The 16,577-nt window shown below is 57.8% G+C and overlaps 7 protein-coding genes across 7 annotated transcripts; 4 read left to right on the top strand and 3 right to left on the bottom strand.

The window, feature by feature from the left end:
* Positions 1 to 2,683: 2,683 nt before the first annotated feature.
* MAM_01226 (uncharacterized protein) lies at positions 2,684 to 2,920 on the top strand (the record flags this gene model as incomplete). The annotated part of the gene is made up of 1 exon (XM_040820025.1): positions 2,684 to 2,920. The coding sequence occupies one exon, from the start codon at positions 2,684 to 2,686 to the stop codon at positions 2,918 to 2,920; it is 237 nt and encodes a 78-aa protein (XP_040681513.1).
* Positions 2,921 to 3,082: 162 nt separating this feature from the next.
* Positions 3,083 to 3,604, top strand: MAM_01225 (4MeS; the record flags this gene model as incomplete). Its single annotated transcript, XM_040820024.1, has 1 exon — positions 3,083 to 3,604. One exon carries the CDS (start codon positions 3,083 to 3,085, stop codon positions 3,602 to 3,604), a length of 522 nt encoding a protein of 173 aa, XP_040681512.1.
* A 3,489-nt stretch (positions 3,605 to 7,093) lies between these two features.
* Positions 7,094 to 7,772, bottom strand: MAM_01224 (uncharacterized protein; the record flags this gene model as incomplete). Its single annotated transcript, XM_040820023.1, has 2 exons — positions 7,094 to 7,541; positions 7,609 to 7,772. 2 exons carry the CDS (start codon positions 7,770 to 7,772, stop codon positions 7,094 to 7,096), a joined length of 612 nt encoding a protein of 203 aa, XP_040681511.1.
* A 346-nt stretch (positions 7,773 to 8,118) lies between these two features.
* On the bottom strand, positions 8,119 to 9,041 carry MAM_01223 (O-methyltransferase, family 3; the record flags this gene model as incomplete). Its single annotated transcript, XM_040820022.1, has 3 exons — positions 8,119 to 8,476; positions 8,553 to 8,730; positions 8,831 to 9,041. The coding sequence occupies 3 exons, from the start codon at positions 9,039 to 9,041 to the stop codon at positions 8,119 to 8,121; spliced, it is 747 nt and encodes a 248-aa protein (XP_040681510.1).
* A 1,930-nt stretch (positions 9,042 to 10,971) lies between these two features.
* Positions 10,972 to 13,609, top strand: MAM_01222 (Signal transduction response regulator, receiver domain protein; the record flags this gene model as incomplete). The annotated part of the gene is made up of 2 exons (XM_040820021.1): positions 10,972 to 13,353; positions 13,412 to 13,609. 2 exons carry the CDS (start codon positions 10,972 to 10,974, stop codon positions 13,607 to 13,609), a joined length of 2,580 nt encoding a protein of 859 aa, XP_040681509.1.
* A 569-nt stretch (positions 13,610 to 14,178) lies between these two features.
* MAM_01221 (Ribosomal protein S35, mitochondrial) lies at positions 14,179 to 15,373 on the top strand (the record flags this gene model as incomplete). Its single annotated transcript, XM_040820020.1, has 2 exons — positions 14,179 to 14,595; positions 14,831 to 15,373. The coding sequence occupies 2 exons, from the start codon at positions 14,179 to 14,181 to the stop codon at positions 15,371 to 15,373; spliced, it is 960 nt and encodes a 319-aa protein (XP_040681508.1).
* A 242-nt stretch (positions 15,374 to 15,615) lies between these two features.
* MAM_01220 (Protein-tyrosine/Dual-specificity phosphatase) lies at positions 15,616 to 16,561 on the bottom strand (the record flags this gene model as incomplete). The annotated part of the gene is made up of 2 exons (XM_040820019.1): positions 15,616 to 15,790; positions 15,882 to 16,561. 2 exons carry the CDS (start codon positions 16,559 to 16,561, stop codon positions 15,616 to 15,618), a joined length of 855 nt encoding a protein of 284 aa, XP_040681507.1.
* Positions 16,562 to 16,577: the final 16 nt, after the last annotated feature.

The following is a 16,577-nucleotide window of genomic DNA, read 5'->3' as shown; positions in this document are numbered from 1 at the left end:
TACCGCACAGCGGCCATGGACGGGGACGTGTGTGACGGCGTCGGTGTATGGCGAGGCGTTGGACGCGGTTGCTGAGCGCAGCTTTACTCTGCGTCGACGAATACTCTACATGTACGTTGTATGTACGTCACATTACCACGACCGTTACTGTCACCGGCAGGGATGGCCGATCGGAGAGTCATTGACGAGAGTTGCATGAACGCAACCCTGTCTGTGGTGGCGGAATCCGATGCTGAGTTTCTTCTGATGTTTGCTGCTCCCCCTTACACACGGTCTCCATGTACTCTGTAAGATCGACGACAATCGAGACCTTGATCGAAGCAGGTGTGGTTACACTCATCACAGTTCCAAACAGGATATTCTACGGAGTACAACGGGTGCTTTGGTCAAGTGTCCCAAGGTGGAGGAGAAGTCAGTTGATGAGCGTCGCTCAAGGTACAACATTGAACAGTCAAGCCATGCTTCCAGCCCAGGCCCGCCTGTGGGCATTGTCCAGTCTTTGAACACACGAGCTTTTCGCGGGATACTGTCTAGCGACGTTCCTGGACAGCAACGCTCCCGAGGCCGAGAACTCGACGACAGCAAGACACGTATGGGTGACAGAAACACGGACAGATTCTTCGTCTGGTTAGCACGATCCGGTCATGGGGATACAGGATCCGTGAACTATGTCGGTCCTTGACGGCTTGCGGGAACCGGTCTCGTCGTCTCCTCTCTTTCGCAGGGCTTTGGTCACGCAGACGCGAGTGGGAGGCGGCACGAAAAGCTCGCTCGCTCGCCTCCTCAAACACGTATACATGCTGCACGGGGGCTTGGCTCTACTTGTTGCTCGCGGCTGCGTAATACTCATAATACCCACCCCCTCTGGCAATGAAGTTGCTGCTCTTCGCCTCCGCGGCGTTGGCTCTCGTCCAGCGCCAGGCCGATGTCCTCTCGGGCCTCGGCGGATGTTGCTGACGTTGCACAGACGCAAATCAACAGCTTCCGAGGCGTCGCCCAGGCCGACGTCTTGATTGCCGCCTCCGAGGGCGTCACCACCGCCACCAAGAAACGCCCGCCGACGCCAATGCCTCTCCCCCGTTGACGCAGAATGACGCCTTCGCCCTCGAGGATGTTGCTGGCCAAGCTCTAATCCCACCCTGAAGACTATTGCCGAAAGGCGTCAAGTGTGCCCCCTTCTCGACCACTTCCGCTACTCAGTCCTCCACTGCTTCTCTTCCCAGCTCTCCTGTCGCAGTTGCCGGCGCTCCTCATGGGGAGATGCCCTCGGCCGCAGCCATTGCTGCCATCGTGGGCTACGTGGCAACGGGCGCTGCTCCTTGACCGATGCAAACCTCGACGTGATGATGAGTTGAGATGCCATGTGGCGGGAAAGAGTGGTTCGCAGACACGGCTCATCTGGTCTTTACTCCACATCTATACATGTTTATCTGGCCACTTTGAGCCGTTTCTATGATTGCAGTTTCATGTTTCCTCCTCTGAAGCCGTGGCACGACGATACGCGCGGCTTGTTGCAAGTGAATACCGTTGCAGCGGTTTCTTGCACAATCGCGCCTGTTGTTTGCGAGCCACCACCATGTTCCACTTGGCACCATCGATACGTCAACAGAGACGTCGAGCAGACGACCGCCAAGACGTCTTTCCCGCACTATCCGCTGTCTCCCAGCGTGTCCTCGAAGAGAAAGGTCTCCACGTGGTAGGGCACTCGTCTTGACGAGACGGGCCTGTTCCATGATTTGCCGCGGCGGCTGTGCCTTGCCCAGCTCCTGACTCCCCGAATCTGCCGCCGTCGGCCCTCTCCCAGCCCAAACGCTTGAACGTAGCATCTCGGGGGCAGTAGGAGCCGACTGGTCTTTTTTGGGACGCAGCCATGGAGCCCGTGGCCGACGGGGCAGGGCGGGAAGGGCCTGCTCCCCCAGATTTTTCCCAAACAGCCTTCGGCCGAGCGGTTGCATTGTCCGGAGCTCAGGCCCGTTTTTGGCCTCGGGAGCGCAAAAGCAAGATTGCTGATTCATGTACTATTCAAATTCACGCAGCCTACAAACGAACTAGACGGCGGGGTACATGGCAAAAGCCCTCGCAACGAGGTGGAACTCCAAGGGGTCCTTGTTTCGACGCCATCACGTATACTACGCCTTTCACTGCATGGCCAAGTTGCGCTTCGTGCCGGTGCGTCCTGATCCGATCATGGCCACGTCTCCTCGGCTGGGTCGTTGCCGCCACGTATCTACAGATCCCCCCGGCCAAGGTCAAGTAGGTCCCTTGTTCTTCTGCGTCGCGGCCGCCGTGCCGATTCCATTCCCAGTTGCCGTGTCTGCACGTCAAAGGCCGCCTCCTGGGCCGGCAACATGTATCGTTGCTGTTGCTGCCGACTCGGCAATTCCTTTGCGGTCCCTCGCCCCGGAATCTGTCACGGCTCCTGTGACTCCTGACTCCTGTCGCTGCGCATTCCTCCATGTTTCCATCGGGACGCATCTCCTTCTTTCCCCTGACCACGACACCAGACGGGCCGTCGTAGCATGCGGCTTATCAGGGGCTATATGGGCAGGCAAGCCCTCGACGCCAGGCTCCCGTCAACCTTTTGCTCGACCACACATGTCCGTGAGTGGCCAGAATGACCACCGTCACGCCCCGAGAGGAAGTTGCCAAGACGGCGGATGTATGTGAAACTATGGGGTAATAAATGTGGTGTAACCACGCTTGTGCGAAGAATCTGCGGGCCGAGCGCGCGCGGCTTGGTTCTCACGAATGCGAACGAGCCTACGTCGTCAAGACTGAGGCCATCCCTATCGTCTTCGCCGAGGCTTCACGAGCAAAGCATGCCCTCGTCCTGCACGATGGTGCCAGATGTCGTCTTGTCAGGGCTGCCTGCGATGTGCCAACGTTTCCTCAAGACACCCAGGGACTGCGAGGTATATAATGCCGTCGTCAGCCCGCTCTTCTCTCTGGTTTTCCAGTCCATCATCTTCATCCCCGCGTCAAACACTGGTCGAACGTTCCCAAACCTACATCCTCTTCGCCTTCTGCCAGTATTCTTCCCGGCCATCTTTGCCAAGGTTCCCAGCAAAGAACCAGCTTCACCATGCCTTCCGTCAAGAACCTTCTCTTCCTTGCCGTCGCCGCCACCGGCTCCGTCATCAAGCGTGACGCTGCCCAGATCACCAATGGCCTCCGGCTCATCAACAAGGACATCTTGACCCTCAAGGTCGCCGTCAACAGCTACAGCGGCGGTGTTTCCGGCGCGATCCCCATCCTGGGCGCCCAGCAGACGCTCACCGGCGACGTGAAGTCGACCACGGATGAGGTCAACAACACACCTAGCGTCAGCGAGGCCGAGAGCGACGCCATCTTCACCTACATCAAGGATCAGCTTGCGGTCAGCTTGCAGTCTTTCATCAAGGCCTTGGAGTCCAAAAAGAGCATCTTCGACCACGACCACCTGACAAGCGCTGTCGTGGCGGCCGTGAAGAGCTCCCAGGAATCCACTGAGCATCTTAGCAACGCTCTGATGGCCAAGGCTCCCGGCAGCTTTGCGGCCCGGGCCAAGGCTCTGAAGGACGAGATTGACCATCAGTTCGAGGATGCTATTGCTTACTTTTCCTGAGCATGTCTTGCAGGCGCTTTCGAGAGGCTGGATCGCTGGTTGAACCGTCTGAGGAGCGCGGGATACGAGTCCGATGTTGTGTCCCAGCGACCAAGGGAACAAAGGGTACCATGTATCTGAGTCAGTTGAGCCGATGTAGCTTTGAGAATTGCACACATGTCCAGACAGCAGAATTCGAAACAGCCATTATCACCTAGCTTCTTCCCGACTGCCCGCGATTTTTGCCGTGGGACGTCGGCGACCGAGGTGAACCGGCACGGCCGTAGTCGTGAGTTGACTTGCCGGCCGTCTTCTCCATGTAATCATTGTGTTCTTCGCGTCTACCTTTTATCCAGCCCGTTGTTCTCGTGCATGCCTCGGACCCGTGATGAAGAGGCCAACCACGCAACCACCGGCGGGAATGTGGTCACGGCCTGCCTTGGGCAGACGAGGAGCCGGCCGGCAGGGTAGCGTAGCCAGCAATCCCGAGCATTTCGACCGCCCCCGCGGCCATCGCTTCCAGTCAGTCAGGTAGGGCCCACGCGTTCCAAGTGCCTCCACGGCCTGGCCTGGCACTCATCTGACGCCTCCAAGTGATTGCGGCAGAATCCGTCCAAAGGATCTGGCTGCATAATCGTGTAGCCACCGGCACAGGCACAGCCGACGACTGCACCCGCTTCCAGAATATCCCACAGCCGACGCTGAAACAAACACGATGGATGGTTGTGTTGTGGGCAGAGGCCACTTTTCGTGTCAATGGCGGGACCGAGGAGCGCGCCGGGACCTGCCCCGATGTTATCCCGCGCGACGACGACAACGATAAGCTGCTTGCTCTTGTATCATGCTCCTTGGCGGTTGGGCCTGGCAAGGCGGGTTCCCCAGAGGACCCATGCCCATGCTCAACCGAGTGGGTGTGCCGTGGCCTGTACGGAGTATCAAGAGGCTTTTTTACGCAACGTGCCCTGAACGTCGGGCTGTTGCGTTCTGCCGTCCTGCATACGATCCAGACCAGCCGCCGGTTCCGGAGTCTCATCGGGCAACTTGTGCCGCCGGGGCCCTCGCCCTTGTCTCCTTGGGCCATCTCTTCCGGAGCACCTGGCGGGAATGTGTGTGGTTCGCGGGCCCAAAACAGCTCTGTGTATCGCTTCACCTCGCCCGCCAGCACAGACGGTGAGTGCTTGCTCCGGACTGAAGGCCCTCGGAAGATGATGGACGTGCTGCCGAGCGCGAGACGACGACGCGAGCATTCACGATAGGCCGCGGCACGGCAAGAGAGCGAGGCCCCTGACGCGTTGGCCAACAGGACAAACACCCGCTCGGGTGCCTGTAGGTCAGGATGCCACGTATCACTGTACACATCAAATCGAAAAGCCTTGGATCGTCGTACAACAGATGCCAGTCACGATTGGGCAAAACTTGAAGGGTGTCGGTGGAGGGCATAAGCAGAAGTACGCAAAGGGCCCACACGTGAGACTTCGTAGCCAGGTTACCAGGTAGTAGATGATAATGACTGCATTGATCTCTGCACCTCCTACTCCCGCGGCGGATGTGTTCTCTCTCACATACGCAGGCCCGCTCGACACAATGCGCAGTAGCCCACGTCGTTTGTTCATGGCAAGCCAAACCAGACACTTCATGTTGTCAGGCAACTGATAAGCTAGAATTGTCCGAACAGCTTCACCAAGGCCACCGGACCTTGTTCCGAGCCTGCCTCCCGCCCGCCCAAGGTAATCAAAACACCCAGACGAAGTGTCACACAGCACCACGGAAATCCGACGCGCCTCCATTGTGCGCTGCAGAGCTGTCAAACAAAAACGTCGTCACGATGCCGACATCGGAGCATGGCCGCGAGCAGGCACAAGTGCCCTCCTGGACTCCGCGTGCCACCGCGAGACTCGGTCAGACGGTTGAGATGTCTCTGTTCCCACTCACCCTGCTGAGCCTCGATATACTCGGCTGTCAGGCACGAATGCCTCATGGCAACCGCGGTGCTCGCATAGGTCGCTTTGCGGCATCTCGCCCAGACAAGCAACCGGCAGCAGGGGAGGGGTGGCCGTATCAACAAGTAGAAGTGGCGCTCAGCAAGTCACACGAGATATGGATTCGCGGTGAAGAGAACTCACCGCGAGTGAGTGCCCAACTGGCTTGCCTCCCGAGCTGTTCCAAACAGGCTCCAATATCCAGGGGCTTTGCAAGGCTAGATGAGGCGTCAGATGAGCCGACAGGCATGGCAACCCGGTCGTCAGGGCGCCGTGCTGTTCGAAGACTTCGGCCTCCCGCACGTTGACCGTTTAGAAGTCTCCATGCATCAATGGACCGACCTCCCCGTCACAGGTCGAGTGGGAGTTGCTCAACCAGGCTGCTTCCGGGAGGAAAAACACCTGTCGTGAGTTGTGACCACTTACATGCTACAGCGCGCAGATATCAATGTCTACTGCGCAGAAATGGATCCTTTGAGGAGCGGCGACGCACAGCCATTCACATCCGGCGAAAGGACCGAGGCCTCTGCCCAGTTGTCGTTGGCGACGAAACAGACCGGCTCGGTGCCGTAGGCCCGTAGTGGCCTGATAGGATGAGCGTCGAGCACGAGGGTCGCTCTGGCAACGCGGCCTCTGGCGTGGTCCTTATGTCAGTACGAAATATGCCACGTCTGTACGGAGTGGCATGCCGGGAAGAAAAGACACGTCAACTGCCGGCATTGAGTCGTTATTTGCCGTGTTGTGAGCCGCATCCGCTGCGCAGCGTCGCTTTGCGCCTTGCATTCCAATGTTTGATAGAACGGACGCCACGGATGGTTTACTCCTCCATAGGACTCTGCTCTGAAAGGAAAAGAAGAAGAGGGCAGACAAAGTCGCTCCAGCTGAGGTGTCCATTTCACCGCGTCGGAAAGGACTTTCCCCCGAGGCCTTCTGTTGAAGCCGCCGGTAGTGTGTCCTTGTCGTTCTGGTCTCTGTTTTCATACAGTGAATGCCTCTTTCGCAATCGTAAAAGTGAATATTTACATCGTTCTATGAAGTTTATGCGTGAACAAAGCACAGCAAGCTTGTGTGTGACGAACTGTGCCATGTCATCCAAGGACAAATTCCAGTGAAGCTGCGAAGTGCAAGTCCACACAAAGTCAGAATAAGCTGCGACAATGATAATAATGTAAATGCAGGCAACGCGTATACACCAACATTGCCGTCCGGTATGGTGTAGTGGCTAACATCGTTCGCTCTCATCGCCGAATCCCGAGCAGCCCAGGGTTCGATTCCCTGTACCGGAGAAATCTTTTTGCCAATGTTGCCTCTCGTCCCACACCAAACTATGTGCGTTCCGTCACCGAGTGAGAGTATACAGGCTTTCTTTTTGTCCTCTGTAATTACCCGGATGGCTCAAGGGACCCAGCGTCTTCATTGCATTCCCGCCTTCCTCACCCAATCAGCACGACTTTAAAAAAAAAAAAGAGGGAACAACGTCATCGTCATGATCATCGTTGTTGTTGTAACTTGTTATTTTGATTGTAGAGCTTCAAAAATCCTGAACCCCCGTCTCGCCCGCATCCCCAACCCAGCTCGGCTCCTCATCGTCAAACCAACGGTCCTGCTCATCCCTCCGCAATACCACATCAAACTCCTCGTTGCCATCTACCTTGCCATAGTCAAAGTCGTCATCCCCACCACGTATGAACCGCTCCCGTAGAAATTCTCTCCACAGCTCGGAGCCCTGCTCCTTGGTGCTCGCCTCCCCCTCCCAAGGGTTGTCTATAGATGCAGCGTGCCACCTTTGCTCGGCTGGCGTCAGATCCTCCCGCTGCTCGCCGGCTGCCTCTGTCGCGAGCGCGGAGAGGCGGGTCTCTCCGCGGGCGAGGTCTGCCTCGAGCACGCGCCCGTAGCCTTTAGCCAGGCCCTCTTGCTGGCGCTCCGAGGACGTCTGGTGCCGCTTGACGAGGCGTTCGTACAGAACCGGGTCTGCGGCTCTGGCGTATTAGCCGCGGCCCCGGTTGTCTGCCTGGACAATGGGCGGTGAGGTGGGTTCAGTTTTACGTGCCTGCGAGCTCGTGGTCCAGGGCGGTAAAGTAGCCTGGGTTGCGGTCCAGATACTCGCGTCGTCGGTTCTGCGCCTGGATCTGAGCCGTCTTGGCTGGCGATTTGTCCGGACGGGGGACCTGCTTGTCGTACAGTTGATCCGCACCGCGCGGGTGGCTCATGGTGGCCAAGACGGACTTTTTAGCACTGGATGAGTCAAGACCAGCCTTGGCCGGCCATTTTTCAACGACTTTGCTCTGGGCGCGTATGGATATGATGGCGAACGAGACGATCCGGGTGAAGTGGTGAAATTTTGGAGAGAGGGGAGGTATAGGTTAGTTGGCTGGTGGGGCAACGTCGAAGCCTTCTTTCCCCACCCCCCCCTTTCACCCCCCTTCCAACCACTCTCGAAGTCTCAGAGCAAAACGCGCAGAAAGCCAGGCAACATTTCAAAGACGTGCTCTAAACATGTCGAAAATCTATTTACTGTTCTTTCTAAAGGCATCACCATGGCACAAGTTACGGAGCTCAGTCCAGCAATCGGCCCATGCCGAGCCCGTCAAAAACCGGAAGCAACATGGCCTCGATACGCGGGTGACTGTGCATCATCTTGTTGAACTCGTCCAAGAAGGCAATGTTGTTCCAGTCCCAGTTGATGGTGTGGCGAGGCACCGTCTTCGTGGCAGGATTGTCGTCCGACTCGTCTGCGACCAGGCCGCAACGGAGGGCATTGTCGCCAATGATCAAACCGCCCGGACGCAGCAACCTCTTTATCTGCCCCGGCTGAGATCGGTCGAGGATGGTCCTGAGATACGCCGGGTAGCCCGACTTCTGAGCATCGATGAAGATGATGTCATACGGCTCCGAGGGCTCCAGTCTGGCCAGACTGCAACTCGTTGCGTCAGCGGAAAGAAATGCCGGTGCCGCTCCGGCGCCCAAGCGAGGACCGGCCTCCGACTTACGTGTGCAAGGCGTCACACGTGACAACCTCGGTGTTGTTCCAGCCAAATCTGCTGAGCTGGTCCCTGGCCATCTGCGCAAATTCGGGGGACTTCTCGAGCCCGGTGACGCTGCCGTCTTTACCTACGGCGTGGGCCCACGTCGCGACGGAGAAGCCTACAAATGTGCCAATCTCCAGGACTTGAAGGCGAGCACCGGCACCAGTCAGCGGATTGGCATACAGGCAAGGGGAAAGAAAAAAAAAAGACACACGCGGGGACCACCCCCTCTGGACTCGTACCCCTCTTGGCATTGACCATTCGTGCCATCCACGACAACAGCCTCGCCTCGAGCAGGGAAATGGTGAAGTTGGCGTTCTCCTGACTGCGCAACACCCACTCATGGTACTTGACGAGAGCCTCGGGCAGCGGGACCGAGTGCTGGTCCGAGTACTCGCTGACCTTTCGGCCAACTATGTCGTTGGGATACAGCGTTGTGCAGTTCTCTCTCATGGCTGTGATCGGGGACTCTTCACGTCCAACTACTCGTCTAGAATGTTGCCAAGTGGCAGACGGCGGCAATGGCGATTGTTGAGCAGTTTAAGTACTTTGCGTCGTTGTGGCGGCATTATGCCGTGCGACCCACATCACGTTGTTGTATTTCAAGATGGGCAAAGCGAACAAGTGCAGAGGAGGAGTCTCCATACCAGAGGGAAGGGGGGTGGGTGCTCGGCCGGGTGCTCTGGGGGTTAGCAGATCTGAGGGTAACTGAGGACTCGGCTTTTTAAACACTTTCAACTGGCTAGGAGAAATCAAGCCGTGGACTGGCTGACTTTGATAAGACATGTAGCAATCTATAACTTCTGTCCATGTGCTATAAGTGAATCCTGCCTACTCAGTACTCAAGTAGATAGTATGAGCCAAACTACACCGCTTCGTCTACGCGGGCACCAGTTTTGTATCCAACTCCATCCCACACAGAGTCGTACCATGTAGAGTCGCATTGCAAGATTAGGTAGATGCAATCGCGCCGCGATACTCCGTATTTAGACGGTACATTGACAATTAACTATTACTACCCCAATTTATAAGCGAGTGGACCTGGGCTTGGAAAAACAATAAAAACTAGGACTACTACACTCGGATTTGCACCTAGACCTTCCCTCGGCACTCGGGTTACCTCTGCACGTAAAACCTCTCAAACCGGCTGGTTCGAGCGAGAGGCTCTCGAGATTTGTAGGGTGTGACGAAAACTGCGTTTGGGTGGAAACTGCGTTACGCTTGCTGCGCAAATAGGTGTCAAGGCCGTCAACTGCCGTCTGTATTTATTCAAGGCATTCCAGTCTTCATGTGACACGAGTTGTCTTGTCTTGGGCAGGGCAGCGTTGGGGAGTACGTACATCGTCGACAAAACTGCCAGCCTGGATCTGGAACCTGGGTCCATGAGCATGCCGTGCCGTTATGGGGGCGACATTCGCGGCCATGTCGTATTCATAGCATCATGTGCTATAGCTGCTGTTAAATCGATGTACAGAAAATGAAGAAAAAAAAAAAGATCTCACAGTTGCTCAACTCACCCGGCAGGCAAACGAATACCGTCGATGTCAACAACCGGCCGCCAACATGAGACATCGCCCCCTGGGCTCATGGCTGCCTGCATCATCCAACAAGGCCACAAACCCTGTGCCGTGCTGTGCAGGGAAACGCACATGGTAGACATGGTGGACGTGTCACTTGCGTCGCTTTGTGCGACGCAAGAGACAACTTGACCGGCAACAGCAGCCGAGGCCAAAGTGCCTCTGAGACCATGATGCGCACAAGTCCAAGACAAGAACCAGGGGTGTCCTGGGCGCGTGAGAAGCTGACCACCCGGCTCTCGTATCATCAACGCCGAGCGGTTCGTTGTTGTCCGCCACGACCGACAGCTGCATGCCGCATCCCTGCCAACCAAGACTGCGCGTGATAGGGGAGTACAAGAGGAGTTGAAAAAAGCTGCAACGGCCAGCAACCCAAGAGACGGCTGTAGATTGACGCAAGAGGCACTGGGCGATGGCATGAATGAGCATCATCGGACCACCCAAATCGAAACAGTTCCGTTGCCGCCTCGAGATGGCTTTTGTGTCATGCCAATCACTTGAGTGAGCTCAGCCATCGGGTGCAAGTTGGGCAGCTTTCTCCCGCGCGGCCACCCTTCCAAGTTCCTTGTGCCTCTGGATTATTCTTTCTCCAAAGTTTGCTCCCACGCGCCAAGGACCAAAACATCCGAGCTTCCTCCAGCTTCGTTCACAGGCACCAAGAACCATGATATGATTGAGCGGAGAGGCCGAGCGTGACACCGAGTCTTGTTCCCGTTTGTCCCCTGACATCTCCCCTGCGGTGTGTTGTCGTGTCCAGCCATCTACCCGGTACGATTGTTCGGTCGTTGGCAGATACGGCTTCGCCGATGGCGTCCGACATTGCTTCTCGCATCAAGGCGCGGCTGTCGAGACGGCGACGTTCGACCGGTCTCGCAGAGACGTCCGTGTCGTCTGGTGGGGCATCATTTGCCTCCCAAACCGGCGATGAACAAGCGGGACCAGCTGGGCATGGCGCTGTGGCCAGCAATGAAAACAGTCATGCGGATGGAAAACGACGGCATCGCGACGAGGGCCACGCGGGTGACGGACGACGACGACGGGTTGGCAACCAGGGCGGCGACAGTCGACAAGCCGACACCAATGGCCTCGACGGTGGACAAGGCCATGAAGATCGATCGCTCCAGCGCTTCCAAGCGAGCGACGGCGGCGCTGGCACCAAGTTTCCAGCAAAGGAACCGCTGGAGCAGCCCGCATGTGGCCGCCCCAGCACTGAGGGAAGCTCGCTGCCGCAGCAATCACAGGGCCATCCGCTGCCACATCCTCCGAAGCCGCCCCCTCAAGGCTCTCAGGTCCCCCAGAACAACCCCACGGGCTCCGTCGCCAAGGACCCGCCTGCCCTCGACCACGATCCATCTCGGCCTCATCCTGATCCTTCGCCACAGCCAAACCCAGCTACGGCGGCTCATTTGCCGTCCCCGTCGCAGTCAACCCTATCGCCGCCCTCTTTCCCCCCTCGAGCTTCTAACGGCTCGACTTTAGCCTCGGGTGACCGCAAGTCGCCGCAGGGTGGTGATGCTGGGCGAACCCGTGGCCGCAAACACAACCTGCGACTTGTCGACATTGGCTCATCGGGCTCACCGGCGAGGGCGCCTCCCGCACATGTTGGTGACGACGTCCAAGTTGATCCTTTCCAGCCCCCGCAACATGGCTGTGAGCCCGACCAACTGAGCTTTGCGTCCTTTCCTGCAGTTGCATCGGCAGCTGTCTCCTCCTCCGCCGCCAGTCCGGCACCTTTCGCCCCGGCTGAATCGCGAACCTCCCGTCGACAGAACCTCTTCCCCGGCCGGCAAACAAGCAAAGCTACGTCCCTTCTCGGATCTAGCCAACCGCACGGTTCCGCAGATTTCGGACACAGGCGCTCTATAGATACCGACATGTTGACCAGGAAGATCTGGGTCAAGCGGCCACATGCCTCTGCCACGACCATCACCGTTAAGGAGGACGACCTGGTCGATGATGTTCGGGATGTGATTTTGCGAAAATATGCCAATTCACTAGGTCGCACTTTTGACTCTCCGGACCTCATTATCCGTGTACATCCTCGAGACCCGGTAAAGGAAAGAGCCCTTGGCCCGGAGGAAGTCATGGCTCGAATCTTGGACACATATTATCCTGGCGGCCAGACTATTGACGAGGCTCTCATCATCGATGTTTCCCGACGAACCCCAAAGGCCTCTCCTCGCGTGCCGATCCCCCCATGCGCTGCCACAACATACTACCTGACAGAGGACGGCCGACCCTCAGAAACCGGCGAGGGTTACTTTCCGCCCGTCGTGGCCGTACCGTCGCCGCATACTTCACATGCTGTTCCCGTCACAGCGCCCAACGGTACAGTTCCACATTCCATCGCAGTCCTTGGAACCGGCCATATCCCTCCCATTCCATCTCCGGGTGCCACCAGCAGGTCTCGTCTCCATCGAGAACGCCTCGACCGACCCAGACTGAATCGAACCCACACATCTTCACCAACGTTAATGGCCGGTCATGCCCCGGGTCCTCAAGCTGCCAGTACAGGCAGCCACTCTATGCAAAATTTTGCCCCGCGGTTGCCCCATTCCAGGACTCATTCAGGCTCGCCAGACCATTCATCCGCACTCACGACAGTAAAAACTCCAATGGCTAAATCGCCTGGCACGGAAGCAGCAGCTCCCCCCAGAACTGCTACCCCCCCTCCGCGATCCTCGTCCCCGAGAGCACCCAGTCTTCAGTGGAGGAGAAACAAAAACTCGGAATATCCCGCCAAGACCGGCAATATCTCAAACGGCACTGTCCCTCCAATCAATGTACTCATCGTCGAAGACAACCCCATCAACATGAGACTTTTGGAAGCCTTTGTCAAGAAGTCAAAGGTACGATGCCAGACGGCTATGAATGGGCAAGAAGCGGTCAAAAAATGGAGGGGTGGCGGGTTCCATCTTGTGTTGATGGACATTCAACTGCCGGTGATGAATGGGCTGGACGCAACCAGGGAGATCCGAAGACTCGAAAGGGTCAATGCTATTGGTGTCTTTACATCGACGCCTGACAGTGCTACCGGGAATTCGGAGGATGGTATCAAGGAACAGGATCGGCTGCAGAATCCCTCTCTCTTCAAAAGTCCCGTCATCATTGTGGCATTGACTGCCAGTTCCCTGCAAAGTGACAGGCACGAAGCATTGGCCGCAGGCTGCAATGACTTTTTGACCAAGGTGAGTCCTATCGGAACACGTGCCTGTTGTCCCGAATCTAGTACTAAGCTGCGCATAGCCGGTCAACTTTGGGTGGTTTGAGCGCAAAGTGAGGGAATGGGGCTGTATGCAGGCACTTATCGACTTTGACGGCTGGCGCAAGTGGAAGGAGGCGTACTCGCAGCAAAATGCAGAGAGCGAGGCAGCCGAGAAAGCTCTGGCAGCAGCCAAAATCAAGCCAAAGAAGAGCCGAACATCTCTCTCCGGGGCTTCTTGAGCGCACTGCTGCACGTCAGCATGGATGAAATTACGGTGCTTGTTTTTAACGCCAGTTTTGTTACCACAGCCAAGGGCACTGATGAACGGGATGGGTAACTAGGATATGACATTTCCATGATGGATCATTGTTGATTGGAAGAAGCAGGAACCTCTTCCGGAACAGCATAGTTAGTTGTGAGTGCAATTCGATGTGCCGTCATCGGAATTTTGTTGGTTGGTTGGGCATACATTGGCGGCTCCTGTGCATGGAAAGGCTGATGAATTTAATTGCCATTACATTTCCGAGTTTGAATACGATTTGTCTACGGAGTATGTTGATAGCATTTGAAAAGACTTCGAAGGAGGCCGTTGCCCACCACACGCCACGGCTGTGCCGGGGTCAATCATGGGCCGGCGCCGGAAAAACATTGAACCGTCCACGTCAATAAAAAATTACACCAACAAAGCTTGGCTCCAACCTCCCGATGCAAATTCACATCATGCGACAAGCTAGCCGCCAGCCCGATTGAATTGGATGCGGCTGGCCAGTGCCAATCTACCAGGCTGAGAAGGCAGTTCATCACGAAGATGCCCCCGAGAATAAATGGCACCTCCGCCTTGCTGGCAGCCGACGTGGCGTTGCCCCTGCAAGCCAGATCAGCAGGGCCATTTGCGCGCACATTCTCGTCGACACAGCACCGCGACAAGATGAGCCGGGCTCGCCAACAAATGTACCAATGGCTAAAATCAAGAGACGGCCAAGAGCTGGCACAGGGAGGCAGGGGACCGCGGTACCTAGGGCCGTTACTAGACCAACCTTTTCCGCAGAACCCGCTGTTCCGCAGCCAGCCGGTTCTGGATGAGCAGACGAGGGAGCTGATATGGGAGAAAATCACCCAGCGAGGAGAGTCTATCAAGGCTGTTTCGGCCGAGATGGGCGTGGACGTGAGACGGGTGGCGGCCGTGGTGAGGCTCGTCGAGGTGGAGAGGCAATGGGTGAAAGACGTGAGTAATGACGACCCGACCGACTCCCTTTCTTTGCTCAACAGTGCTCCACACCGATTCTGGGAAGGGGAAAGAAAAAGCACACATGACATGATGAGACAACCATACAAATTTTCGATTAGTCTTGAAGACACCACCTGTGGTTAGACGTTTAGTTTTGCCTGAACATGATGACGAAATCACGCCTTGCGCTGAAGAACCACTGTTTGGGAGCGACGACTGATGCGGGTAGCAGGGCAAAAAGCTGGCCAGGCCATACGCAAAGGCAGTCATGAGCATGCTGCCCAAGACGTCATATCGCGAGGGGCAGAAGAACGAACCCCACGAGCCGGTCAACGAGGTCCACGTGCACAAGTTGACCATGCAGCAGCTGTTCGTGCCCGTGTCCGAGTCGAGGAAATTCACGCGACAGGACGCCGCCAAGGCATTCCACGAGACGATGCTCTCGGCGGACGCGCGGTCGCCGCAGCCGCAGCTCATCAGGATGGAGCGCGACATCCTCAAGGGCATGAGCAGGGAAGACAGCAGGAAGAAGTTCGAGGCTGCCGTGCTGGAGGAAGAGGATAACGTGGCCAGGAGGCTGGCACAAGAACAGGCCAAAGAGGAGCAGATGACTCGGCGCGTCAAGACGGACCGGTACGAGTTCCGCTTCAGGGAGATTGCCGTGGACGACGTCGGCCGCGACGGACGATCACGGAAGGGCACGGGATGGAGGTACGGCGCGCCGTTTGACGACCGCAAGCGCGGCGTCGTCAAGATCCCCACGTCGGTTCCTTGAGGGGGGACATGCGTACCAAGGTGGCGTGGTATCTTTGCGCAATGTGGTTCACAGCGATGGGTGGCATGGCCAAGCCGTGGGCTTGTTGTATAATACTATGTACAGTGCTGCGCCGCAGCAGACCCGGATACGTACCAAACAAGAACAATCTGGTACCGCAGGGCTCATCTAATGGTCTGAATGCGTGTGTGGCGTGGCAAGACGCGCAGGTAGTTATGTGCGTATGCACGCACGGCTGGCGTTCACAAGGCCGCGCGCGAGGCGTCCAGGCCGTTGGGCGGCTCGGCCACGACAACAAAGTTGCGTCGCAGGCGGTCGATGTCGTCGGGCGCCAGTCCGCACTCGTTGAGGACGTATTCCTCCACGGAGCCGTACTCCTTCCTCATGGCCTCGAGCGTGGCAAGCATGCTCTCGGGCCTGCCAGCAGTCAGCCGTCAACAAGAGCTCCCCTGCCTGGCCCCCGGCGACGGGCGACACGCAGCCCAAGACGAGAGAAACAAAAGCTCACCTGGAACTCAGCATCCTCGACGCACCGGCCTCGTCGACGGTGACGCCGTCGGCACTCATCAGGCGCTGCATGATGCCCTTCTTGAGCGGCGCCAGCCCCTGGTCGGTCAGGGCGTACTCGCAGGCAATGGTGTCGTCGTCGACGCCGCAGAGCGACAGGACGATGGCGCAGACGAGGCCGGTCCTGTCCTTGCCCGCGGTGCAGTGGACCAGGCACGGCGTGGGGTGGTCCTGCGCGAGGTGCCGCAGGATCGGGGCGAAGGCGCGCCGCCCGCCGGCGCTCAGGATGCCCCGGTAGGCGGAGACGAAGCCGGCGGTGGTGTCGACGGCGGCGTAGGCCTGGTACCGCAGGGCGATGGCCTCGGGCGTGTAGTCGACGAGCTGGAAGACGGGGACGTGGACGCGCACCGGGGCCGGCGGCGCGTGCGAGCAGGCGTCGGCGGCGGAGGGCCCGCCCGCGCGCGAGACCTCGACGTCGGAGCGGAGGTCGAAGACGTGCGTGACGCCGAGGCTTTGCAGGGCTTCGATGGCGCCCGCGGTCGGGGCCGCCGAGCGGTAGAGGAGGCCGGGCCGCGTCGTTCTCGAGGCGGACGGCGGCGCAGACGACGTCGCCCGGATGGGCAGGTTGCCGATGTCGCGGAGGTTGGGGAGCACGGCTTGGTGTTCTGCGAGGCCCATCATGGCGTGTGGTTGCGAA

This window comes from Metarhizium album (genome assembly GCF_000804445.1).
Source record: "Metarhizium album ARSEF 1941 chromosome Unknown scaffold_2, whole genome shotgun sequence".
NCBI lineage: Eukaryota > Fungi > Ascomycota > Sordariomycetes > Hypocreales > Clavicipitaceae > Metarhizium > Metarhizium album.
Note: the sequence above shows the minus strand (reverse complement) of the source record. Positions and strands in the feature narration are given on the sequence as shown.